The sequence below is a fragment of the Lissotriton vulgaris genome, unplaced genomic scaffold, assembly GCF_964263255.1.
Source record: "Lissotriton vulgaris unplaced genomic scaffold, aLisVul1.2 SCAFFOLD_4211, whole genome shotgun sequence".
In the NCBI taxonomy this organism is placed as follows: domain Eukaryota; kingdom Metazoa; phylum Chordata; class Amphibia; order Caudata; family Salamandridae; genus Lissotriton; species Lissotriton vulgaris.
Genome location: NW_028254196.1, coordinates 16,545 through 40,044, shown reverse-complemented (window position 1 = coordinate 40,044; position 23,500 = coordinate 16,545). Strand labels below are relative to the sequence as shown.

The window sequence follows — 23,500 nt, the reverse complement described above, 5'->3', positions numbered from 1 at the left end:
CTTATCATCCCCCTTGATGACAATTCCAACAAGGCAGAGCTCAATCTCAAACACTGCCTAACGGCAGTTTTCCAATGGATGGACGCTAACCACCTCCGCTGCAACTCAAATAAAACTGAGATCCTCCCCATTGGAAAGAATGCCTCGTTCTGCCCTGCCTTGTGGTGGCCTGACAACTCTGTAGCTCCCCCTCAGACGGTCACCTCTGCCAGAAACCTCGGAGTCCTTTTTGATTCTGACCTCTCATTCGATCTCCACATCACGTCCGTCGCAGGAAAATGCTTCGGCATAATCAAATCCTTGCGAAAATTCTTTGATTTTCTCCCCCTCGACTCCAGAAAGACAGTCACAGTGGCCCTCATTCTCTCACGAGTGGACTACTGTAACCAGTGGCGTCACTAGGGTTGGTGTCACCCGGTGCGGGTAACTCATGGTGTCACCCCCTCATGACTTACCGCATCGATCTCCTCCGCTCTGAGTCCGCCAGTGGACACAGTTGGCAAATAACAGGACCATGCCACCCTATCAAAAATTATGCCACATTACACCAGGTGATTTCCTTTTTCTTTCTGCATAATTTAGTCAACCCTCCCACATAATGTGGCCCACCTCTGCTGCATAATTCCTAGCTACGAGTGGCATTAGGATACTAAATGGCCCCAGCCAAGGTGAAGGGCAGTCAAGGTACTGGGGAGTTGCTTGGTAATGACTAGCAGCTCCAGCTGCTGTGAAACTAATTTCTAGTTCTATTAATTTTAAGGATGTTTACCTTATGTGGATAGCCTGGAAATCTCCTAGACCTTAGTTTGAAAACCTCTGAAATATAGGCATTTAATCTATTCCATCTTCTAGTCTGTATGAATCCCTGAAATTGGAGGAGTTGACATAAGCACTTCATGGCCCTATACAAATACATTTTGCATTAGATGTCATAATCTGTGGAGGACATGAAAGCTGAAGCCTGGTTCTCACTCATCATTAATAAGCAAATATACATTTCTTGATAAAGCTGGTTGGTTTATCATAGCTCAGATCGCAACGTGTCGGAATATTGCCTCAAATCTACAAAACAGAATGTGAAACTATTGGTAAAGAAATTAATAATGAAACTCTCAAAATAGTTTGAGCCGACAGAGTTGGATTGTTATGGAATAGAATGCACGTTACTCAACCCAGAGTGCTTCTAACAACACCCTCAACTTCCTACTTCCTTTTGACTAGTAGAGATGTTCCTAACACATAAGCCAATTAAAGGCTATTTCCTCTTGCATCCATCTTTCTTGTTTTGGCATTCTCTTCCCAACTTTTCTTGCTCCTTTCCCAATCCTGCTCATTAACTTCCTGCTGCTCCTTCCCTCTTGCAAGCTACCATCTCTACCTTTCCTCACCTCCCCTTACTCTCACGGCTCCTAATTTTGACATCATGTCTACACATTCACATCCTGTCTATCTATGTGCCCCGTCATCCACTTGCAATAAATTACTCCAAAATCGGAAATTACAACTTTTAGAACATTCCTGTGCCTGCAGAATTAAAAAGGAAAGACATTTTAGTTGGCCTTTAACATGTTTCATGCAATGTTTCCATTTTTGCGTGCTCCAGCAGCTAAATTACAAGATGTGTATATCAGCAGGTATGCACCAGTAATTGTGCCTCACGGCTCCGCCACCATGGATGCGGCGCATTTACAATGCGGCGCACCATGGTGCAAAAATGGACAGATGCGTAACGCATCTGCTACCGTAAGGCGGTGCATTGCTAGACACAGCTCCAGCAAGGCTCGGGGGTGCCCTATCCTGAAAATACTGCGTCAATCCTTAAGCCTGCTTCAAGCAGGCGCAGGGTTTTGACGCAGCATGGCCTTAAAAGTGACTGAGTGAAATCCTGTAGATTTTACTCAGTGACTTTTAGGAGGCGTTCCTGCTCCGGAACGCCCCCCCCCCCTGCAATGGTACGCCTCCCTCTGGCGCAGGGCTTTACAACATGATGCATCTTGGAGATGCGTCACGTTGTAAATACCCCACACCATAGCACATCTTTTGCACCGCCGCTGCGTCACAAAAGTGACGCAACAGTGGCGTAAAAGAGGCGCATGGGGCTTGTAAATCTGCCCCTTAGTTCCTAATCCCGATTTCACCAAATTGAGTGATTCTGGGAAAACTGTACAATTCCCTTATCTGCCCAAAGTTCAATCCCTGTTTCCATTTATTTTCTAAACGCTGAAAAATACTGGACTATGTTATTGTTGCGATACGCTTGACGGAAGGCCGGCCGATAGCTGCGCATAAGGGAGATTAAAAAGAGATTTCCAAATGATGTTTACATAGCTGCACGTGTGGGGATCTGTTAGTACTGTTATGCTAATATTTTCCTGCATGTGCACTGTTGCACTCGGATTAAAAATAACCAGGGTTATGCAAATATTTTCAGGCGAATATATGTGCCATGGTGCAAGGAGGGAACCTTCACTTAAACTAGCTGTGCACTGCTCTCCCATCTCCAAGTGCAGGTTCCAATCTCTCAACCGCACTCTCTTCTATCACACTGCTCCTCATAACTTCCTGCTCCCCACCAGAATGTGCACAGTTGCTTTATCCTCCTAATGGGCCACAAAAAAACAACAAACAAGGTTATGTAAACCATCCTCCACTCGGATTAAAAATAACCAGGGTTATGCTAATATTTTCAGGCTAATATATACTTTATTGTATGTATCTCCTTAACACACTAAGTCACCACGGTGCAAGTACTGTACACGTTTATCACTTAAATAAAAGTGAAAATATACTACTTCCAACTTAATTTCTTCACCACTGAAAAATATGGATAAATGCCAATTGGAGAAAAATAAATGCGACCGAATCCAGTCTGAAATGTCAAACATCCTTACTTTAGAAGCTGGGTCTCTACTTATAACTAGAAAAGGAAAACTGCAAGAGCCAGAATGTAAGTAAACCATTAAAGCTGGAGGGGCGGGGGGGGGGGGGGGGGGGGGAGCTGTGCGTGTGTCTGTGTGTCCTGACCCCTGCATCCTTTGTCTGTTTCCAAGCTGTGTGGGTGGGGGCTCTGGCAGTGCACGGCCGACTCTGTCAGGGAAGCCGAGATCAGGGCACAGCACACTGCAATATTTTCTAAGCAGGTGCGCTTGCAGAGTAGAGGCGAGGCTGCAGAGCTGTGTTACACAGCGTAACCAGTCAGATTGGTGTCACCCTATGTATGGTGTCACCCGGTGCGGTCCGCACCCCCCGCACCCTCCTAGTGACGCCACTGACTGTAACGGCCTTCTGGCAGGGACCAAGAAGTCCACTCTGTCGAAACTCCAAAGTGTTTTACACACCGCCGCCCGCCTTGTTCTAAAACTTCCACGTAAATCTTCTATCTCCGCAGCCCTGAAAACCCTACATTGGCTCCCCCTGCACAAGAGAATACTCTTCAAGATTCTCACCGTCGCCTTCCGAGCATTTAACAAATCAGGTCCCTCTTACCTCACCAGACGCTTCCCTCACTACAACCCGAGTCGTTCCCTCCGATCCTCACAAGAAAACTTCATGACCTCTACCAAATTCAACCTGAAATCTAAAGGCGGTAAAACTCTTAGTACCCTGGCTATTAGAGCCTGGAACAGCATGCCAAGACATCTCAGACTTCAGACGCTCAAGAAACCTTTTAGGAAACTCCTCAAGACTTGGATTTTTAATCTTCCCGATGACTGGACCAAAGCTTCAATCTAGCCCTCCCCCACACCACTCTGTGATCTGATATCAAGGACTTATAGCGCCATGATGCTCCTTCCGGAGCGAACGCTGCGCTTTATAAATACCCCTCCAAATATCCAAAATATCCAAATAATGTATGTCCTTTTAATCATGCTAATCACATTTTTGACCTGCATATGTTTTCTAATTGTTGCTTAGTTATTACATATTAGAGCACAATAGTTGCAGTATATATTATACGAACGATGATGACATGCTACATCAATCCCTGAGAGGGTCTAGAGTGTTGTATTTTGAGGTGAAAAATCACTTGTCTTTCTATAAAGGTTAGGAGAGCCAAGTGAGACGCCATTAGTCTGATTTGGGTCCATAGGTACTGATGTGGTATGGTGACTCAGTCCCTACACACTGATGTTCTATTGTCTTCGACATAGGTCTGTTTCTGAGCAGATTCCAAGCAACAACCCAATCCCACGCCAGTCTAATTCACCCAACTCCACTTCAATACCCCCACCCCCAATTCCTCACTCCAATCCCCCACTCCAATTCACCCCACCCCACCACTCCAACAACCCCACCCCACTCCAGTCCACCCCACTCAGTCCACTCCATTCCACTGCAGTCCAATCATCTCCACCCCATTCTACTCCAATCCACCCCACTCTACCTTAGTCCACCCCTTTCTTCTCCAAAACACTCCACCATACTCAATCCAATCTATCCACCCAGCACTGATGGAGAGTGGTAGTGAGGGAATCCGTGGAGAAAGAGGTTGTTGGGGCGCAAAAAAGATTGCTGCATCTGGCGCCACCAGCACTAATGCAGAATCTGAGAGAGTGAGTCAGTGATGTTGGTCACAGGGCTGTTCAAGATTGGTATCATCCTAATGTGGTAGTACAGTATAGATCGAGGAAAGGAGTTGGATTTTTAACTTAAGTTGTGATAAAAGGAGTTTATGTAGCCAAGTTTCTATGGCCTGATAATTTCACACTGACTGTTAAAATGAATGTAATGATTTGCCCATGGTACTACAAGCAGCTCATCTGCAGTGGTCAGAAGAGGTGCGAAAGAAATCTTGTAGGATGTGAGGAGGTTGTGCCAATCAGTGGAAGTGTTTTCACTTTTAGAGAAGAGTGCTGGAGTAATATGTGCACGGCAGAAAGCTGAAGAAGAGTGGGGGATTGGTGTTGGCACCTGTTGAGGGGCGTTCTAATGAGGTTTCAGAATGCATCTCAGTCACTGCAGATCCGGTCTGTTTCTGTGTGTCAGAGAAAAAAGGAACTGAATCCTGGTTGGCTCAACGGAAATAGTGACTTGTGTATATAGTGCTATGAGGTCCCAGCCTGCGACTGAAAGTACTTAAGAGTTTCTTGTTGCTCAAATGTGTGTCATTTCTGGCATTTATCTGTTACCATGGACTTCATTGCTTGGTTTTGCTCGCAAGAAAGTGTCACTTTAAGTGTCACGCATTTATTGCATGCAGTCTTTTCTGTATTGTAAAAAGCTGTCTTGCCTACTACCTCTAGTACTGTATGTGCTTTGTCTTCGGTCTTCACCACTAGAGGCCACAAGGTGGCATCAAACTGCAACAATAGCCCTTAGTGAGTTTGTGGCATTGGGAATGTCTAAATAAATGTCTTTTTATCACGTAAGAATGAAACGCTAGCCTAGAATCGCTTAAATATGTCGGGGATTCTGCGTCTTTAATTCAAAATTACAATCGCATGTGTACATTTTAGTAGGCTTTGAATTTCTCAAAATGTGTGTTCGCGTTGAGAACAGACGTGACAGAGTTTTGTTGTTTTTTTTTAAATCCACACCTAAAGGCATCATCAGATCTCCAAATACTACTGAAATGCTCCGTTTGGCTTCTTGTAGCTGTGTGGTGCTGGGATTAAGGAAGCGTTAAAGTGAACGTGCTGTTTTTTTTTGTTGATCTTGAGAGACTATTGCAACAATGTCATTGAATTTTTCCCTTTTTATAGGGAGAGATAAAAGATTTTCTGAACAGCAAAAATGTCTAAGTGTACATTTATAATTCTCTAGTGTGTGTGTGTGTGATGTATGTATATGCGTATATGTATGTATATGCGTATATGTATGTATATATATGTGTGTGTGTGTGTGTGTATATATATATATGTGTGTGTGTGTGTGTGTATATATATATATATATATATGTGTGTGTGTGTATATATATATATATTTTTTTTTATTTTTTTTTTTTATTATTATTTATTTATTTTTAAAGCTAAAAGCCAACTGATGCCTGTTTATCGGCATGGAATTTTTTGATTTTTTTGATTTATTTGGAGAGGTTTTTGGTATCATTTTAAAAGTAGTCCAGGAGTGGGCGGCTATCATCAACGGTGATGGTAAGAAGATGAAAAGTTATTTATCCATAGGACCAATTTGTTTAAGTTTGTATACCTGAATCTCTGAGTAGACTTACGACCCCGGGTGATGCTGTTCCGAAGGTCACTTAATCGGTGTCTGCTTTGGTTGCCAATAGATCTTATCGTATTTGAGAAAGAACAGGCTGCCTTTAACCTTCGCAGTGGAATTGCTAATTTCATTATAAGTGTATGTATTGTTTTGTTTATAATGCCCATGTCTGCTCTTCTTTCAGGGGGCCATTTTAACCGGTCCTCCAGGCACAGGAAAAACCTTGCTGGCCAAGGCCACAGCAGGCGAAGCAGACGTGCCCTTTATCACAGTCAATGGGTCTGAGTTCTTGGAGATGTTTGTCGGCGTGGGCCCAGCCAGAGTAAGTCCTCGTACACATTTGTGTCTTTTGAATTTTGGAGTGATACTGCAGCAAGAAGTTATGCATTTTGTATTCCTATTTCACCACACCCTTTTCCCCAGCTTTGGTTTATACACTGCACATAGAACTTTGTCGCCTACTCATTTCTTCACATTTATAGTTTAGGGCAGCATGTAGCCACTTATGCGCTTTTAGTTTGTGGGTTGACAGTCTGTCTTCTATAAAGGTTATTCTAAAGTTGTTTAAAATAGTGTTTACCCGTAACTTCTTACTGCTGTTGTTTTTAGAGTTAATGTTAATATTTTCCAGAGTGTTTTATGATTTTTGTTTCGCGGTTTGTTTATTTTGGGAAACCGTGGATCAACATTGTGTCGGCTTTTCGTTTGCTATGGCGTTTACCACCACCAATCGTCAAGCACACATTTCTCAGCTATTATTCAAGGACTCAGCAATAATTCTACTCTAAGCCCCACAGTCTGAGGATCTAAGACTTTGGATGTGGGAAAGCCACCTAGGGTGATACCGTGTAATGTGGCATTTTCCCAGGCCTTTTATGGTTCTGACAGCAGAGTGGTTTTCCCTGGCTCCACCATGTGTGAAGCAAACACAAGGAGATGATGTACGAAGCGCTGTAACCTTTCAGACACTCACCCCTGTCACTGATCTGGGTTGAATCCCTCATCGTTATTTAGCTCACTGTGACACCCCAGTTCAGACACAGCTATATGCAAATCAGTCTTGGCCAAGTACCTCATGTGAACATTCCAACCCGAACTGCCAAGCCAGGTCCTCCCTGGACCGGAAACATGCACCCTGGGACCAGTTTCGGGGTAACCCCCCTCATCAACCAGGCTAGCTTGAATCCAGCGGCAAAGTGAGCAAGGGATCCACATCTGGGCATACCCTGCCAACGTAGGGCGAACACAGCAAACACAAGGAGAGGATAGACGGAGCGCTGAAACATTTCAGAAACTCCGCCCAGTCCAGTTCTCATCCTTCGATAGCCAGCCAGTGTATTTCCCTACACTAGGACTTGTAGTCTCTGATAGAGCAATACAACAAATAAAATAAATGATAGAGCAATACAAGTCACCAAACTATGTAAATATATTTGTTTTCATCTTTCTGGATTGTATAGCCAAGAACATTGTTGAAAATACCTTTTAATTTTGGTCATGAATATTTTACAAGCATTTTAATTTCTAAACTGCGTACCTTGAGCAGGAACAGATTTACAGGGCAGTCAGTAAACTACACCAACTTAGACTTCCAGGTTCCAGGCTGTAAATGTAGCAGGGCGATGATTATATCATGAATGCCCAGGCCCTGTAGGAATTGAACTGTGAGGTACGCATAATTAGTCAAAAAATCTCGGGTAACTCTTTTTGTGTGCATATATTGTGTTGGTAGACCATCTCACCCTTGAGACCCCATAGCCTCTAGTTCCCTACCCTGGGTACATTCCAGGAGTATGTGTTTGTAAGATAATTATAATATCATAAATGCCAAGGTACAATAAGAAAACAAACGGACTGAAATTCTGGGTTGCTTTGTTTTCTAGGTCCGTGACTTGTTTGTAATGGCACGAAAGAATGCTCCTTGCATTCTCTTCATTGACGAGATCGATGCAGTGGGACGGAAAAGAGGACGGGGCAACTTTGGTGGCCAAAGTGAACAGGAGAACACTCTCAACCAGCTTCTAGTGGAAATGGATGGTAACCATTTATTCCCTGTATTAATCTGTGTCTTTTATTTAAGAGCTAAGCCACTGGTGCTCCAAGCTTGATCTGCAAGATCAGAAAATATGAAATTGAGAGACCTGTATTGAGCTCAACATGTGGATGAACAGGCTTTCTTCATGTTTTCATGTTTATGAATTATAAATACTCTGATTGAGTGGGAGTATGAAATCCGGTGTAATGCTACTAGGGACAGATCAGGGGAAATTAATAAAGATACCACAAAACGTTGTTCTCTTGCATCTGATTCTTTCCCAGCCCCAAATTGGTGAGATTCATTATTGTAAAAGATGCATATTGTTCTCCTGTGAGGCCTGCGTACCCAGCCCCTCCCACAGGGTCTTCCTGTTTCGCCGTGCCTCAGTTCAAGTGATGAGTACTGCAGACACTAGGGTCATCCATTCTCATTCTTTATAGAATCTCAAATTAAGAACCGCATAACATCAAGGGGATAATCTCTGGGGAAAAAACATACCAGTGTGTGCACTCTTCATTTGGAGAGAAATGTGGTGGGGCAGGGAGGTCAAATATTTGTCCAACCATTAAATGATGCCAGGAATCTTTTGGAATATGTTGACATGTTTGTGTGATATCTGGACATTCTGCTATTTCCTTTGGGCTATATTTTTCAAACAACATTTTAATTGAGTTACTCATCAAGTACTCTAAAATAGCCATGCTCCAATTTACCTCACCTGCCTACAAAGATCAACATGCAAAGTTGCGTAGTTCTCACCCTTACTGTTGGTTCTCTGGCATCTAAAGGAAGGTCTCTGCATAACCTGCTAGCCATCCTTGAGATGGGTTGTCAGACAAAATGAAATGAAATGAGTATTAGCCTTTCAAAACTTGGATGATTCCTTAGTTACCCCTCACCCAAATTTCCAAGCACTAGGAAAAATGAGTTGTCTCTGAGTTGGGCAAGCAAATCTAAGCAAAGACTGTTGTCTAGAACACCCCAAGAAATAACATATTCTGAACAAACAAAAGAAGGAACGTCAGTATTGTGGCAAATACAGGGAACGAAAATCGACAACATTTGCATACTATACCTTAGTGGGCCCAAGTTTTGATTGTTTGATTGAAATAATCATAGCATACTGCAGGTAGACCATTAACAGGCAGTCATAATACCGTCCACACTACCAAAAACATCTGAAAACTCAGCAAGCTGAATATATTTTCAAGGTTCCAATGCATAACACCTTCCACCAACCACTAGGATACCCCGCTCCGCAGGACTCCTACTCACACAAATCCCACGCATACACAGAACGTGATAGAACAGGCATTCTGTTGCATCGCTCCTTAAGTGTGAAACAGCCTCTCACTCCACATCCAAGCCTCCTCTCTTTTTGGATTCGGCAAGAAGCTGAACACCTGGGGTTATATCCTCTTAAGTGTCTTTGGATGCAATCCAGCCTAGCTGTCTCCTGCTGCTCAGCCAGAGTGAGAGATGGTAACAGAATGTTGGTATGACTGTGATGAATGGAATGCCTGGGTGCATTTTGGAGATAGGCTGAGCCGCAGGAAGGCTGCTTCTGGTGGGGCTGGTGAAGGAGCTGGAATGGACTGATGTACATATTACCTGGAACCAATAAAGAAGACTTCAAACTCTACATGACTACCTGTGTCTACATATGTGCAAGGGCACAACATTCTTTTGGCGACGACCGGACCTGGACTCTAGCGTCTTTAAGGATGGTACAGAAACCAAGAGAAACTAACAGAGACTACAGAAAAGTAGAGACTACAAGAAACATGAGAACCATTGCAGAAGACATCAAGTGTAACAAAGAAAGAGTTTCAAGTATGAATCTACAGGCTGGCCAGCACCACCAGTGTCCCTGTCAACGGACGGCCCCAATCATCAATGCCCAGCCTGGAGATGCTCCATAGACTTTTACAACATTTGTGGACTATAAAGTGTGCACCCACATCATTTTGCTTTTATCCAGTATTAGGGGTGTCTTTCATAGATTCACATGCCTGAATCATTCCCCGTCGTCGAGACGGGAGCCTCCGGTAAATAAAAAAGTAATGTCCATAGACATACATAGAGAGAAAAGGGTCCAAGGGTCTCCCCTTAGTAGCCTTTCCTTGTCCTTATGTAAAAAGGACCAAACTGACTTAGTCAGCCAATCAGCTCCGACCTCCCTCTAGAACCTTCCTGGGAGGAGCCTCAGTCCCTCAGATTTTCTACCGCACGTTGTGCTAGGGAGTCTCCAGCCTGAGCTCTCCTCAGGATTATTACTAAAAATCATCAAACTCTCTTGGAAGTTTCTCTGAAACAAAAAACTCTTCAAGGACTTCCTCAACACACTACCCCTGAAGTAAGTGTGTGTTTATACTGCCTTTGTCATGTCTGACTCGGGGAAGAAAGCCCTGTTCAGGGCCTGCTCTTCCTGCAGTAAGAAAAGGATTCATGTGGATGACAAACACGACCTGTGCCTGTATTGCCTTTACCCGGATCACAATTCGGAAAAATGCGCAATCTGTCGGTCTTTTCCCAAAAAGACCGTGAGAGACAGAGAAGGTCGCCTTCTGATATGGCTGGACAGGCTTAAGAACAGGGACAATCCAGAGTCCTCTGTGAGCAGCGTTTCAAGAACTTCTGCTGTCTCGAGCAAGAGGCCAAGGGACGCTTCCCCGGGCCACTCAGACACTCCTCCTGCGAAGACTCACAAAAAGTCTTCTGAGGCGAGATCGGCGTCATCCTCAGTGCCGGCGAAGGAAGATAAAACCTTCAAAATGCCTGCTCCGTCCTCCAGACAAAGCCAGAGGACTACCTCAGTAAAAACCACGGTGTCTACCACATCGGCATCGTCGCCCTCAGCTTCAACGACGATGACTACTTCCTCTTCATCTACAGGTAGGCCTGTTTCTTCAATTATTCCCCTGACAATGTCGACGAAGACTACACCGTCGACGACGCCATCAACAGCGACGAGCACATCGTCGTCCAAACCGTCGTTGACGAGAGTGTCGACGAGAGACTCGTCGACGAGACAATCGTCTACGAAGGCACCGTCGATGACGACGACGGCTGCGCAGTCGTCGACGACCAAGATACCTTCGTCAACCCCTCCGTCGACGAAGACCTCGTCGACGACGAGCCCGTCGACGAAGACACCGTCGACGAAGACACCGTCGACGAAGACACCGTCGACGAAGACACCGTCGACGAAGACACCGTCGACGACGGGCTCGACGACGAAGACACCGTCGACGACGGGCTCGACGACGACGGGCTCGACGACGACACCGTCGACGAGCGATTCGACGACGAACGAAACATGGAAGAAATCAAAGCTGGTGGAGACGCCGTACATGATGCTACCACCGTCGACGGACCCCTCGACGACTACGAGCTCTACCATTCAGTATACCAGACAGGAAAAGTCAATAATTACCCCGGAAACGACGTCTCCTAGCAAGGTGGAAAAACAACCACCTCAGGAAATTTTCCAAAGTGAGGAATCCGAGGAGGATGACCATCTGAATCCCGCCACTTCTCTCACAGACCTCCACATAAAATGCCAAAGCACGGATGAGGAACAGGACGAATTCACGTATCAGGAGCACTCGGTCCAAGCCACTGTCCACACCGAAGTCACCCCCATGATATGCCTGCCGGCGACACTGGTGGATGACTTGAAACTTCTTGTGCAAGACTACAAGCGGCGCTTTCCGGAACCTAGCAAAGGTGGTCAAGCACCTGAAAGTCCCGCACCAGAGGACAAGGAAGATCAGACACCTCCAGTGCATGTTCAGGTGTCCGCACCGGAACGCCCTCATCCTCGCCATCAACCCCACCAGGAAGTTCATCCTCAAGTGGTGGTCTCTTCGGACGAAGAAGATGAAGAGGAAGAACTGGAGGAAGGAGAGGTCCAGGAGGTTCACTCAGACCACTCGGACCAGGCTGATGAGGACGAATATATTACATCATCCCCAGCTTCACCACAACCACGCCAAGCGGACTCCCCACCGGTGGACATTGCGGGTTTCCACAAGCTGGTGGAGAGAGCGGCGAAGAGATTCCACATGGTGGTGGAATCCACGGAAACGGACTGTTTCCTCCATGACTTCAAGGAACAGCCTCAAAAATCTGCAAAAGCTGTTCCAATCATAGACTTTTTGTGGGAACAGGGAAAGAAGCTAATGCTCACTCCTGCTTCTGTGCCAGCGGTGGTCCCACGCCTTGATAAAAAATACAGGGCACCACTCACTGCAGCGGCTTGCCTAAATGGTCACCCCAAACCGGACTCGGTAGTGACGCAGGCGGCCCAGAAAAACTCCCGCAACCCTTCATCACCACTGTCAGCTCCCCCGGATAAAGAGGGCAGGAAACTGGACACAATAGGCAAGCGCTTCACCTCCACATCGGCCATGTCCATCAAGGTGGCCAACTCCATTGCCTTGCTAGGACGCTACAATCGACAACTATGGGAGGACATTGCCCCTTACCTAAAGGAACTACCTGATGACGTCCAGGGTGAGGTGAAAGCGCTCCTCGTGGAGGGTCAATCTTCTGCAGCCGAGCTCATAGACTGTGCTATCGACGCAGCCATGACAGGCTTCCGTCAACTTGCGGGAGCGGCTGTGCTGAGACGACAGGGATGGCTCAAAGCCACTTCATTCCGCCAGGAAGTTCAGGCGAAGGTTCTAGACATGCCCTTCGACGGCCAGCACCTGTTTGGAGTACAGGTCGACGAGGCCCTACAGGCCATTAAAAAGGACACAGACACGGCAAGAGCCCTGGGATCTCTACAGTTCAGAAACCAGTCCTTTCGTGGCAACAAGCCCAGGGGTCAATCCTCCTATAGAGGCGCATATCAAAACAGGTCCTCGTCCTCCTTCTCGTACAATCAAAAAGGACAGTACCAACACAAGCAACAACAGGGCAGACAGTCTTCATTCGGAAGGTCGTCCTACAGAGGTAAAAACACCAAGAGGGGCGCTGGCGGCCGCCAGTGACCACCTCCTCCAGCCAGTCCGAACACCATCTCCGTCCTTTCAGATTGGAGGAAAGCTGACCCATTTCCTTCACAATTGGCAGAACATCACCACGGACCGGTGGGTTCTTCAAATTATTCGATTTGGCCACTCTCTCGAGTTCACCTCCATCCCTCCCAATACCCCTCCACGCAGACGGACACACAAACATCCACGCCTGCTTCTAAAGGAACTTTCGGCAATGCTACAAAAAGGAGCAATCGAAAGGGTTCCGGCATCCTCGAAGGGGAAAGGATTTTACTCCCACTTCTTTCTTGTTCAACAAAAAGAAAACAAGTGGAGACCCATCCTGGATCTCCGGGGGCTCAACACCTTCCTACGAAGCCAATCATTCAGGATGGTGACAATTCAGGAAATCCTGGGCATTCTAGAGAAAGGAGATTTTATGGTGTCACTGGATCTCCAGGATGCATACTACCACATCCCTATCCTCAAAACTCACCGAAAGTTCCTAAGATTCGAGGTGGCGGGCCGTCACTATCAGTTCAAAGTACTGCCGTTCGGCCTCAAGTCCGCGCCGCGCATATTCACGAAATGCCTTGCGCCTGTGGCGGCATTCCTGCGCCAACTGGGCCACCAGGTCTTCCCCTACCTAGACGACTGGCTGGTGAAAGCACCCTCACCTGGGGATGCGGTCACGTCCTCCAACGCCTGCACCAATCTCTTTCAAAATCTGGGATTGACGCTCAATATCAAGAAATCATGCATGGTGCCCGCAACAAAAATTACCTTCCTAGGGGCAATGTTAGACACAGGCTGCACGAAGGCCTTCCCCTCAAAAGAAAGAGCAGACAGGATCTTATCTCTGGCCAAGGCTGCGGCAAAGAGAAACCACCTGAAAGTTCGGACTTACTCCTCCCTCCTCGGGATGATGTCTTCCTGCATACTCCTCATACCACACTGCAGGCTCAGAATGCGGCCCTTACAGGAGGCACTCGCGAGCCAATGGACACAAAGCACTGGCTCATTCGAAGACATCCTTCGGATCACACCGAAGATTTCAAAAGCTCTACAATGGTGGACAAGTCGTCACAACCTGATGGTGGGCTTGCCGTTTCTCCTCCCAGCATCACCGCTGGTGATAACAACAGACGCCTCCCTAGAGGGTTGGGGCGCGGTGCTCCAGGACCTACAGATCAGCGGCAAATGGGACTCTCAAGAGCAATTGCTCCATATCAACCTCTTGGAGCTGAGAGCAGTGTTTCTGGCTCTACAAGCCTTCCTACCCCGCATCCAGAAATCCCCAGTGCTCGTCAGGACGGACAACACCACGACGATGCACTATTTGAACAAACAAGGGGGAACGCGTTCACTCTCGCTCTCACGCGAATCGCAGACGATCTGGAACTGGCTGGTACTACACGACATCCAACTCAAAGCGGAATACGTGCCGGGAAGGGACAATACCATCGCGGACGCCCTGAGCAGGCAAAAATCCCTCTCCCACGAGTGGGAACTATCGGACAGCGCCCTCACTCACATCTTCTCTCTTTGGGGAGTCCCAAACATCGACCTCTTTGCCACCAGGAGGAACGCAAAATGCCCGTGCTACGCAAGTTGGCATCCCCAACCAGGATCACTAGGAAATGCGTTCTCCATCGGATGGTACAGCGTCTTTGCATACGCCTTTCCTCCATTCCCGATGATTCCACGGCTCCTGAGGAAAATGAAAGCGGAACCATGCACCCTGATCTTGATCGCCCCGTCCTGGCCGAGGCAACACTGGTTCTCGGATCTGCTTCGACTATCCATCAAATCACCGATCCGACTGCACCAACACCCAGCCCTACTGACGATGTCCAACGGACAAGTGCAACACCCGAACCTCCATTCGCTCAAATTATCAGCCTGGCTCCTGAGCACAGAGAATTTGGGGGCCTGAATATCCCACAAGACTGCAGGGATGTGCTAGCCAAAGCAAGAGCGGACAGTACGAACAAGACCTACTGTCTCAAATGGAAGAGGTTCTGCATATGGTGCTCGGAACAGGGCTTACAGCCACTCACCATCACACCAGAACAAATACTACCATACCTCCTGCATTTGGCCCAGTCGGGACTGGCGCATGCGTCCATCAAAGTCCACCTGGCAGCAATCTCGAGGTTCACCAGAACGATCACAGGACCATCCCTGTGGTCTAGTCGGCTAGTTAAACAATTCCTCAAAGGACTGTACAGATCCTTCCCGAGGCCTCGGAAGGTACCCCCCACCTGGCAGCTTAACCTGGTACTCAACCAGCTCATGCGACACCCGTTTGAACCCATTCACAGGGCATCGCTTCAACACCTCTCATGGAAAACTGCACTCTTGCTCGCTCTAACTTCGGCCAGAAGGGTCAGCGAGCTGCAGGCCTTGTCCATTCAAGAACCTTATCTACAATTCAGACATGATAGGGTGATACTGCGACCAAACCCTAAGTTCATTCCAAAGGTACCGTCGGACTTCCATCTCAACGAACCTTTGGTCCTTAGGTCTTTCTTCGCCAACCCTTCCACAGCAGCGGAAAGGTCACTGCATTCTTTGGACCTTATGAGGTGCCTGAAGTTCTACCTAGAGAAGACTAAGGATCTAAGGAAATCCTCACAGCTGTTCGTGGCATACAGCAGGCCAAGAATGGGCCTACCACTCACAAAACAAAGCATATCCAGATGGATCTCCTCGGCGATTTCCTTCTGCCACGAACAGGCCGGCCGGCCTCTGAATGATCATGTTACCGCTCATTCCACCAGGGCGATGTCCACGTCAGCGGCGCTGTTTGCAGGAGTGCCAATCCTGGACATCTGCAGGGCGGCGACCTGGAAGTCACCGCATACTTTCTCCAGACACTACTGCCTGGATATCGAACTCCAGAAGGATGCGGCAGTGGGCCAGGCGGTGCTTCGCCATCTCTTTCAGTAAGGTGAGCCTTCCTACATCCCGCCTTCCAGGTATGCACATTATTGCTCTGATGATATTATATCTCAGCTGTCTCTTTATTGTATGATATTATATGCATTATCTACTATGACGGCAGAGCAAATCTGTTTTACAAATGTGCTACTGTGATTGCTAGCTACTCTGATTCAGGCATGTGAATCTATGAAAGACACCCCTAATACTGGATAAGAAATGCGTTACTTACCTGTAACAGCAGTTATCCAGTATTGGTGTCTTTCATAGATTCACATGCAACCCTCCCGCCTCCCCTGGAAGGACTCACTTCCCTCTCGGAACTATACTACGCCAAACCTAGCTGGGTGCGTACGAAAATCTGAGGGACTGAGGCTCCTCCCAGGAAGGTTCTAGAGGGAGGTCGGAGCTGATTGGCTGACTAAGTCAGTTTGGTCCTTTTTACATAAGGACAAGGAAAGGCTACTAAGGGGAGACCCTTGGACCCTTTTCTCTCTATGTATGTCTATGGACATTACTTTTTTATTTACCGGAGGCTCCCGTCTCGACGACGGGGAATGATTCAGGCATGTGAATCTATGAAAGACACCAATACTGGATAACTGCTGTTACAGGTAAGTAACGCATTTCTTATGTCACTCTTTGTGAAAGGGCTTCACAAGCCCAACACAAGAGCAGTGTGGTTTTGCTAAGACTAGTGCTCTGGACTCAAGAAAAGCACAATTAAGGACATTTAACAAAGTGGATACTGGTGTGAGCATGAGCAATTCCATAACCTGGATGGGTGTTTGCAGCCCATAGCGTCTTCCTGATTGTCAAATCTACTTTGACAGTGATGGATCAGAGTCTACACATGCTATATGGGAGTGCCTCATCTCCCACTCTTGGCTTGTGCTCTGGATCGGAATGTTTTTGTGCACTGCTACTAGAGTTTACACACAAGGTTTAATGTACAGTGCTTTGCTTTGCTGGAGGCTAGATGGTTATCGTCTCTTTACAAAGACATTGTTGTCTTGGTTTTGCAATGTTTACGATGCTCCAGAGGATTTTGGTGGTGAGCCATGTCCTGTTTGCTTCGTTTGTCTCTGGCAAATACATGACGTGTGAGTTTAACTGCAGCTTTATTTTTCAATTATGAGAGCGCATGCCGTATTAGCCAGGCAAATGTAATGTTGTAGCTGATGCTTGGTGCCGGTTGCCGGATACGAGGAACAAAGTACGTTTATTTATTCAAAATGGCCATGCGTCCAGAGGAATTTTAGGAGCTGCGCAAATGCCAGTTTAACCGCCAGCACCATTTAAAAAGAAACTGAGGCACAAGCGATATGCTGCACGCGCTCGCTTCAACTTCGGGTTCGCTTGCAATCTCTTCTTTCACATGGATCTTGAATTTTCCAGTTATGACGATTCATACAGATCTGTGTGATCGCAGGCAATGCTTTGGTGCCCTTGGGAGCAGAGTGCCTTCCGGCACGGGCGTCCAGTGCATGCCTCCATTTTTGTTGTCGTTGGTGGTTGTTACGCTGAGGAAATAGGCTACCGGCGTTTTCGATCACGCTTCTGCCAACCTGTCAGCTGGTATGCTGTCCGTCTTATCACAACATCGTTGTTTAGAGGGCCCCTTAATGAACATTGGGGGTGAGATTTCCTTCACACGTCTGTTTTCGGTGACAGGCACACCTGGGATATTGGTAAAAGGTCTTTGTGTGCCAGATTTCACGACTGTGCCTGTATTCTTTAATTAGTCATTGACTTGTTTAAAGTGAGTGTGACAGCTCGTTTTTTTTTGTTTTTTTTTTTGGTTATCCTACAAACAAGTTTACACATCAGTGAAGCACACAAGTTGAAAAGAACACATCTTTGTTATGTGATGTTGCTCGCCTGTTTCAGTTGGCGACTACTTGGTTTTTCAATCTGCAGGTGTAGTCACTAATCTTATTTACCTGTGTGGTGCACTAGTCTAGAGTGTGCCTAAGGATGCACTATGAGAGGTCGCTCACCGGCCTTTGGTTATAGTTTACAGATGCTCTACAGTTATTGTTGTTGCATGATTTTTGGATGTTTTTGTGTTTTGTGATGCCACAGTGTATGCGGTCCTACTCATGGGGTGGTCCATGTGTTTCATCGGGTGGCAGTCATAGTTTTATCCCTTACATGAGGGATGGGTTTGGGTAATAGTCCCATCACAGTTTTATCCCTTACATGAGAGATGTGTTGGGTTAAAAGTCCCATTTTCACATTTTACTGTTAGTGACCTCTACTTGGGGATAGGTTTATGGGTGAGTTCTCATGTACACGGTTTTTGATGTTGACCTTACACAAGGTTGAGTTTTGAGTTTTGGCCCCATTTACATGTTTTGCTGTACATGGGTACTTCCCTACAATGGGTATTAGCCCCATTTTCACTTTGTGTTTGTCGTCTTGCACTGCACGATTGGTCTGCTATAGGAATCTTATGTGTTTGTAAGTCGCTTTACTCTACACGTCCTGTTATGTTGTGTGTAAGTCAACCTGCGCTTCGGATGTTGTGTGTGTAAGTCGCCCTACATCTCGCTGTGTGTACCCACTGTGTTGTTCACTTTGTGGTACATGTGTAATTGTTGTGTTGGTTTCACCCTTTTTGCATGTTTTGGCCTTGGGTGTTTGTTCTGGGGTGTAGTCCACCCTTCTCCTCATTGTTTTATCTTGTTTGCCATTATTTTATTTTCCTTCTAGTACTTGGAGTTCTTTCTCTGGTGGAGTCGCATTTAGCTTTGTTTTAACAAGTTAGAACTCTTTCCTCTGAATGGGATAATGTTATATCCTCTTAAGTGTCTTTGAATGCAATCCAGCCTAGCTGTCTCCTGCTGCTCATCCACAGTGACAGATGATAACGGAATGTTGGCGTAACTGTGATAAATGTATTGCCTGGGTGCCTGTGTGGACGAGTGGGTGACAGTTGGACATGGCTACCTGTGTCTACATGTGTGCAAGGGCACAACACCTGGCTTTTCAGTTAATCAACCTACCATAGGCAGGGCTAGGCACACACACTTGTTTTTTATTATTTCTTTTTATTAACTCAAGGCATCAAACAGAAAAGCCACAATACAGATGAATCACATCATAATTTACAGTACATTTGACAAGATGTGGAGGGGAGTCGAACTAAAAATCACATTATAACGGGTATCACAGGGATGGGGGAACATTAAATACAGAATTTCGAGGTGGTGTACAAATTTCGCCTCTATACTGATTCCATTGATTCCAAATTAAAGCCCACTTCCGAGGACGTCCTCTCGAAATGTACACAGTTTTTTCTCGAAACATACTCCAATCCAAATCCTTCTTCCAGTTATGAAGGGTAGGAGGGATCTCAGCACCCCATTGTTGGGCAATATTCCTTTTAGGAATAATATAACCCAGTGTGGTCCACTGTGTCTGCGCATTGTTCAGATCCATAGGTTCCCAAACATTAAGAAGGCACCTTCGCGCCTCCGGCAAGGAGTGGGACTCCATCCTGAATAACATTATGGATCCTACCCCAGTACTCAGTCATGTAGCGACACTCCCAGAGAATATGCATGAAAGTACCCACCAGTCCACATCTCCGTCTACATAACCCTTTCTCCTTCAACCCCATCTGTACAAGGCGAGGACCAGTAACATAAACCCTGTGCAGTATTTTTAATTGTACCAGTTTCAACCTCGCAGGAATCGCTACCACTTTGGGGGAGGACACAGCTGATTGCCAATCTTCATCATCCAGTTCTAAACCATCTCCTGTCCACTTTACCCTCAGATCCGCAAGCAAGTCCGCCCTACTATTGATACGTTTCTTATAGATCAGGGAGATCGTTTTATCAGGGAGGTGGCCATCTAACATCCTATCCTCAAGAGGCGAGGCCTCCGGTAATTCCTCCCCCATAGGCAGAGCAGCAGTTAAAGAGTGTCTGACCTGTAAATAGCGGAAGTGCTCCGAGACAGAAAGCCTGTACTGTACTCGCATTTCTTCAAACGATTTCACCCGCCCCTTGTTCCACATGTCCTTAACAGTTGAAATCCCTATCAGCTCCCACTTATCAAATCCCTTAGTATTCCACAGTTGACCTAATCTCTCTGAGGCAAAGAGTGGGGTAGCCTGCGTTAATTTACTTTTCCACCTCAAAGAACTCGTGGTATCATGCCAGATTTTTACTGCATGCTTCGTTGGACCCGTGAGACCCAAGTTTCACCGGGTTAGAATACAGTGCTCTGTTGTAATTGCCACCTGGCAAAAGCCATTTATCCATGGCATATCCCGGATCCTCAACTGGCCCATAAGTCCCATGATTGATAGCTGCCAGCTGGGAGGCCCAGTAATAGCGCTTGATGTCCGGGAGGGCGATAGCACCATCATACCACGGGATCGTCAACTTGGCCAGAGCAATGCGGGGCCTCCCATAACAGACTTCGTTGAAGTCCCTCTACCTCGCGGAAATAACTCGCGGGCACTGCATCAAAAGTATTCTGAAGGGCATAAAGGAAGCGCGGAAGGGACATCATCTTAAAGAGGACTGCCCGGCCCAACAAACAGATCAGAAGCCGTCGCCAATGAGCAGAGTCACTTCTAAGCTGCTCCAGTGGGGGAAGTAGATTTTCAACATCTCTATTTGTCGCAGCCAACGAAACAAAGATACCTAGATATTTAAATCCATTCTTGGCAATCTGGATCTGACAATTTCTCGGAGGGACCGGGGCCTCTCCACTAAGGACATACAACACTGATTTAGCCCAATAAATGGAAAGTCCGGAATTTTTACCAAAAGAAGTTAGCACATCGCATACCACCATGAGGGATTTCCGGGGAGAAGTCAAATAAAGCAGAATATCATCTGCATATAAAGAAATCCGATCCTCCCACTCCGGGGACCATCGTATTCCAACGGCTTCCAACGGATCCACGCCACCAGGGGCTCTAGGGCCAACGAAAAAAGGAGAGGTGAGATAGGGCAGCCCTGTCTCGTGCCTCGTCTTAAAAGAAAGGGTGCAGAGACTCGTCTATTAACTACTACTTGGGCAAGCGGCTCAATTTACAATAGCCGTATCCAGCCAATAAATTCAGAGCCAAATCCAAATTTAGCCAGGACCGCCCACAAATAGGACCACTCCACCGTGTCAAAAGCCATGGTTTCATCAAGGGAAGCGATAACCGCTGGTTCCCTCAGAGTGTGCGCTCTAGCTATTACTCCATGCAGCCTCCTTAAATTCAGGGCTGTATTCCTATGATGTATAAATCCTGATTGGTCCGGGTGTATCAATCCGCTAATCACTTTTACCAATCTGTTTGAAAACGTCTTGGCCAATATTTTGGGCTCCCCATTCAATAAAGAAATCAACGGGGAGGAGCTTCGCGCGCAACCAAGATGGTCGCGTGAGCACAGGGCTCCCGTGACCCTCGCCACCTCCCGCATCTATCCTGAATTTTATCCTGACTACGACGACGGGTTATTGAAAACGCAACCCAGCTGATATAATAGCTGCTTTCAAATATAGATTTGGACCCCGGGAACCGAAACTACAATACTTTGAACTTTTGTGGCCTGCTCCATGGAACTGCCCGGGGCTCGAGTCACTGTGGTGTCCATGTGGTAGTCGAACAACAACGGCCTGCGGGGTCCTGCTCCAGACCTCGGAGTTCACTTTCGGTTTCGTTTTTGGTTGTTCTGCCTCTTCCTATCTCAACACCGCTCTGGCAGACCGGGAGCCAGACCCCGCAACTTCACAGAGTGTTCCTGGTCGTGTGACATCCTATTGAGACTCACACTTGGAGATCCCTGTGGGTGAATCGTGAGGAGTCATTTTTACCAGGTCTCAAAGGCCCCTCCGGGGCGCAACATCTAATATGGCGGGCAAACCCGATAGCGAGAAACGGAAGACCAAGACCATTCACCGAGGGGGTACTGTTCAATCGAACATTATGGATCGCTATACCCATCCTAAAGGGTCCCCCGGTGGTGCGAGTAGGTCTCTGGAAGATGCGGGTGACGGCTCAGCCGCAGTGGATGATTTGACCCTGCGTGATGTCATGGGCGCCATTGCCAGCATGAAGACCTCCATTAGCCAACAATATGAGGCTCTGTCTCTAAAGCTTGACACTGTGGCAATCGATGTCAACTTGATGAGAGCAGACTTATCAAAGACTAACGAAAAGGTCAAATCCCTAGATTTGAAGACCCCCAGCCTCGCGACCGATGTGTCCGATTTACAGACGGAGGTTCGCAACCTACGATCCTCCAATGATCTCTTTGCTCGCCGGCTGGAGGATTTTGAAAGTCAGGCAAGACGCAATAACATACGTATCATTGTGGTCCCTGAAAAATCAAAGTTAACCGCAGATCTCCTTGTGGAAGACCTCATCTTAAACCATCTCGCCCCCAAAGGCTTGAGCAACTTTTTCGCGGGGAAACGTGCACACAGAGTGCCGGGTGGGAAGCCGAAGCCGAAGCCGGGTGACCCTCCACGGCCTATAATCGCCAGAATTTTCAACTTCAGAGATAGAGACGCTATCCTGCAGGCATCACGGGTGGGTGGCCACACGAAGATTGAAAACATTGCGGTGAGCTTCTACCCTGATTTCACCCAGTTCGTCCAGAAACAAAGGATGGGGGTTCCAGGGGGTGAAGCGGCGACTGAGAGACATGGGTATGAAATATGCAATGCTTTTTCCAACTCGGATACGTGTGAACACAATGATCGGACGTTCTTCTTTGACCGCCCGAGAGAGTGAGTGACTAGCTTGATACGTTGTCTACACAGCGTGATCGCTCGGAACATTCTGGAGGGGCTGAAGGTGGCCCGTTGGAACAAGAATGAGAAGTGGTTGCTGGTTTTTGGACAGTGTACAGAACTGGCAGCTGTGGTTTGATGACTTTTGTATTTGCGATACTTTATGGTGTTACACCCAGAGGTGGTAAGGGGGTGGGACTCTCCCTCCTCCGGGTTTCTTTTTGTAGACTAGTTTAATGTTAGGGCGACAGGCACACTGCAAGTTGGGGTGGCTTTTGAGTCTAACACAGGGGTGCAGGGTGGAGGGGTGTGTTTCGGGTATTTGTTGGTGGGTGGAGGGGGGGTTTGGGTGTGTTTCTTTTTGTTTCAAGGCAACGCATTATCTTGCATCTTGATCTGGGTGTTGTGTTCACTGTGGGTTGGATTCTTCACTTACTTCCGGGATGGGGGGTAGGGGGTTGAAGGTATTGTGTTTGAATGTTAACGGGTTGGGGGATAGGATAAAACGTGGAGTAGTGTTGCAGCTATTGAGATGCCTCTCCCCTGACATAGTTTTATTGCAAGAGACACATCTGATCGGAAACACATGCCATGCTATGAATCGGCGAGGATATCGTCTAAT

The 23,500-nt window shown here is 46.9% G+C and overlaps 1 protein-coding gene across 2 annotated transcripts in view; it reads left to right on the top strand.

Annotated features, from left to right (window-relative positions):
* Nucleotides 1-23,500, top strand: part of LOC147659647 (mitochondrial inner membrane m-AAA protease component AFG3L2-like) — a 158,220-nt gene that overhangs the window by 124,389 nt on the left and 10,331 nt on the right. For both annotated transcript variants that reach the window (XM_086951580.1, XM_086951579.1), the window contains 2 exons: nucleotides 6,347-6,484; nucleotides 8,046-8,199. In XM_086951580.1, coding sequence (XP_086807706.1) covers nucleotides 6,347-6,484; nucleotides 8,046-8,199 — 292 coding nt within the window. The remainder of the gene's footprint in view (nucleotides 1-6,346; nucleotides 6,485-8,045; nucleotides 8,200-23,500) is intronic.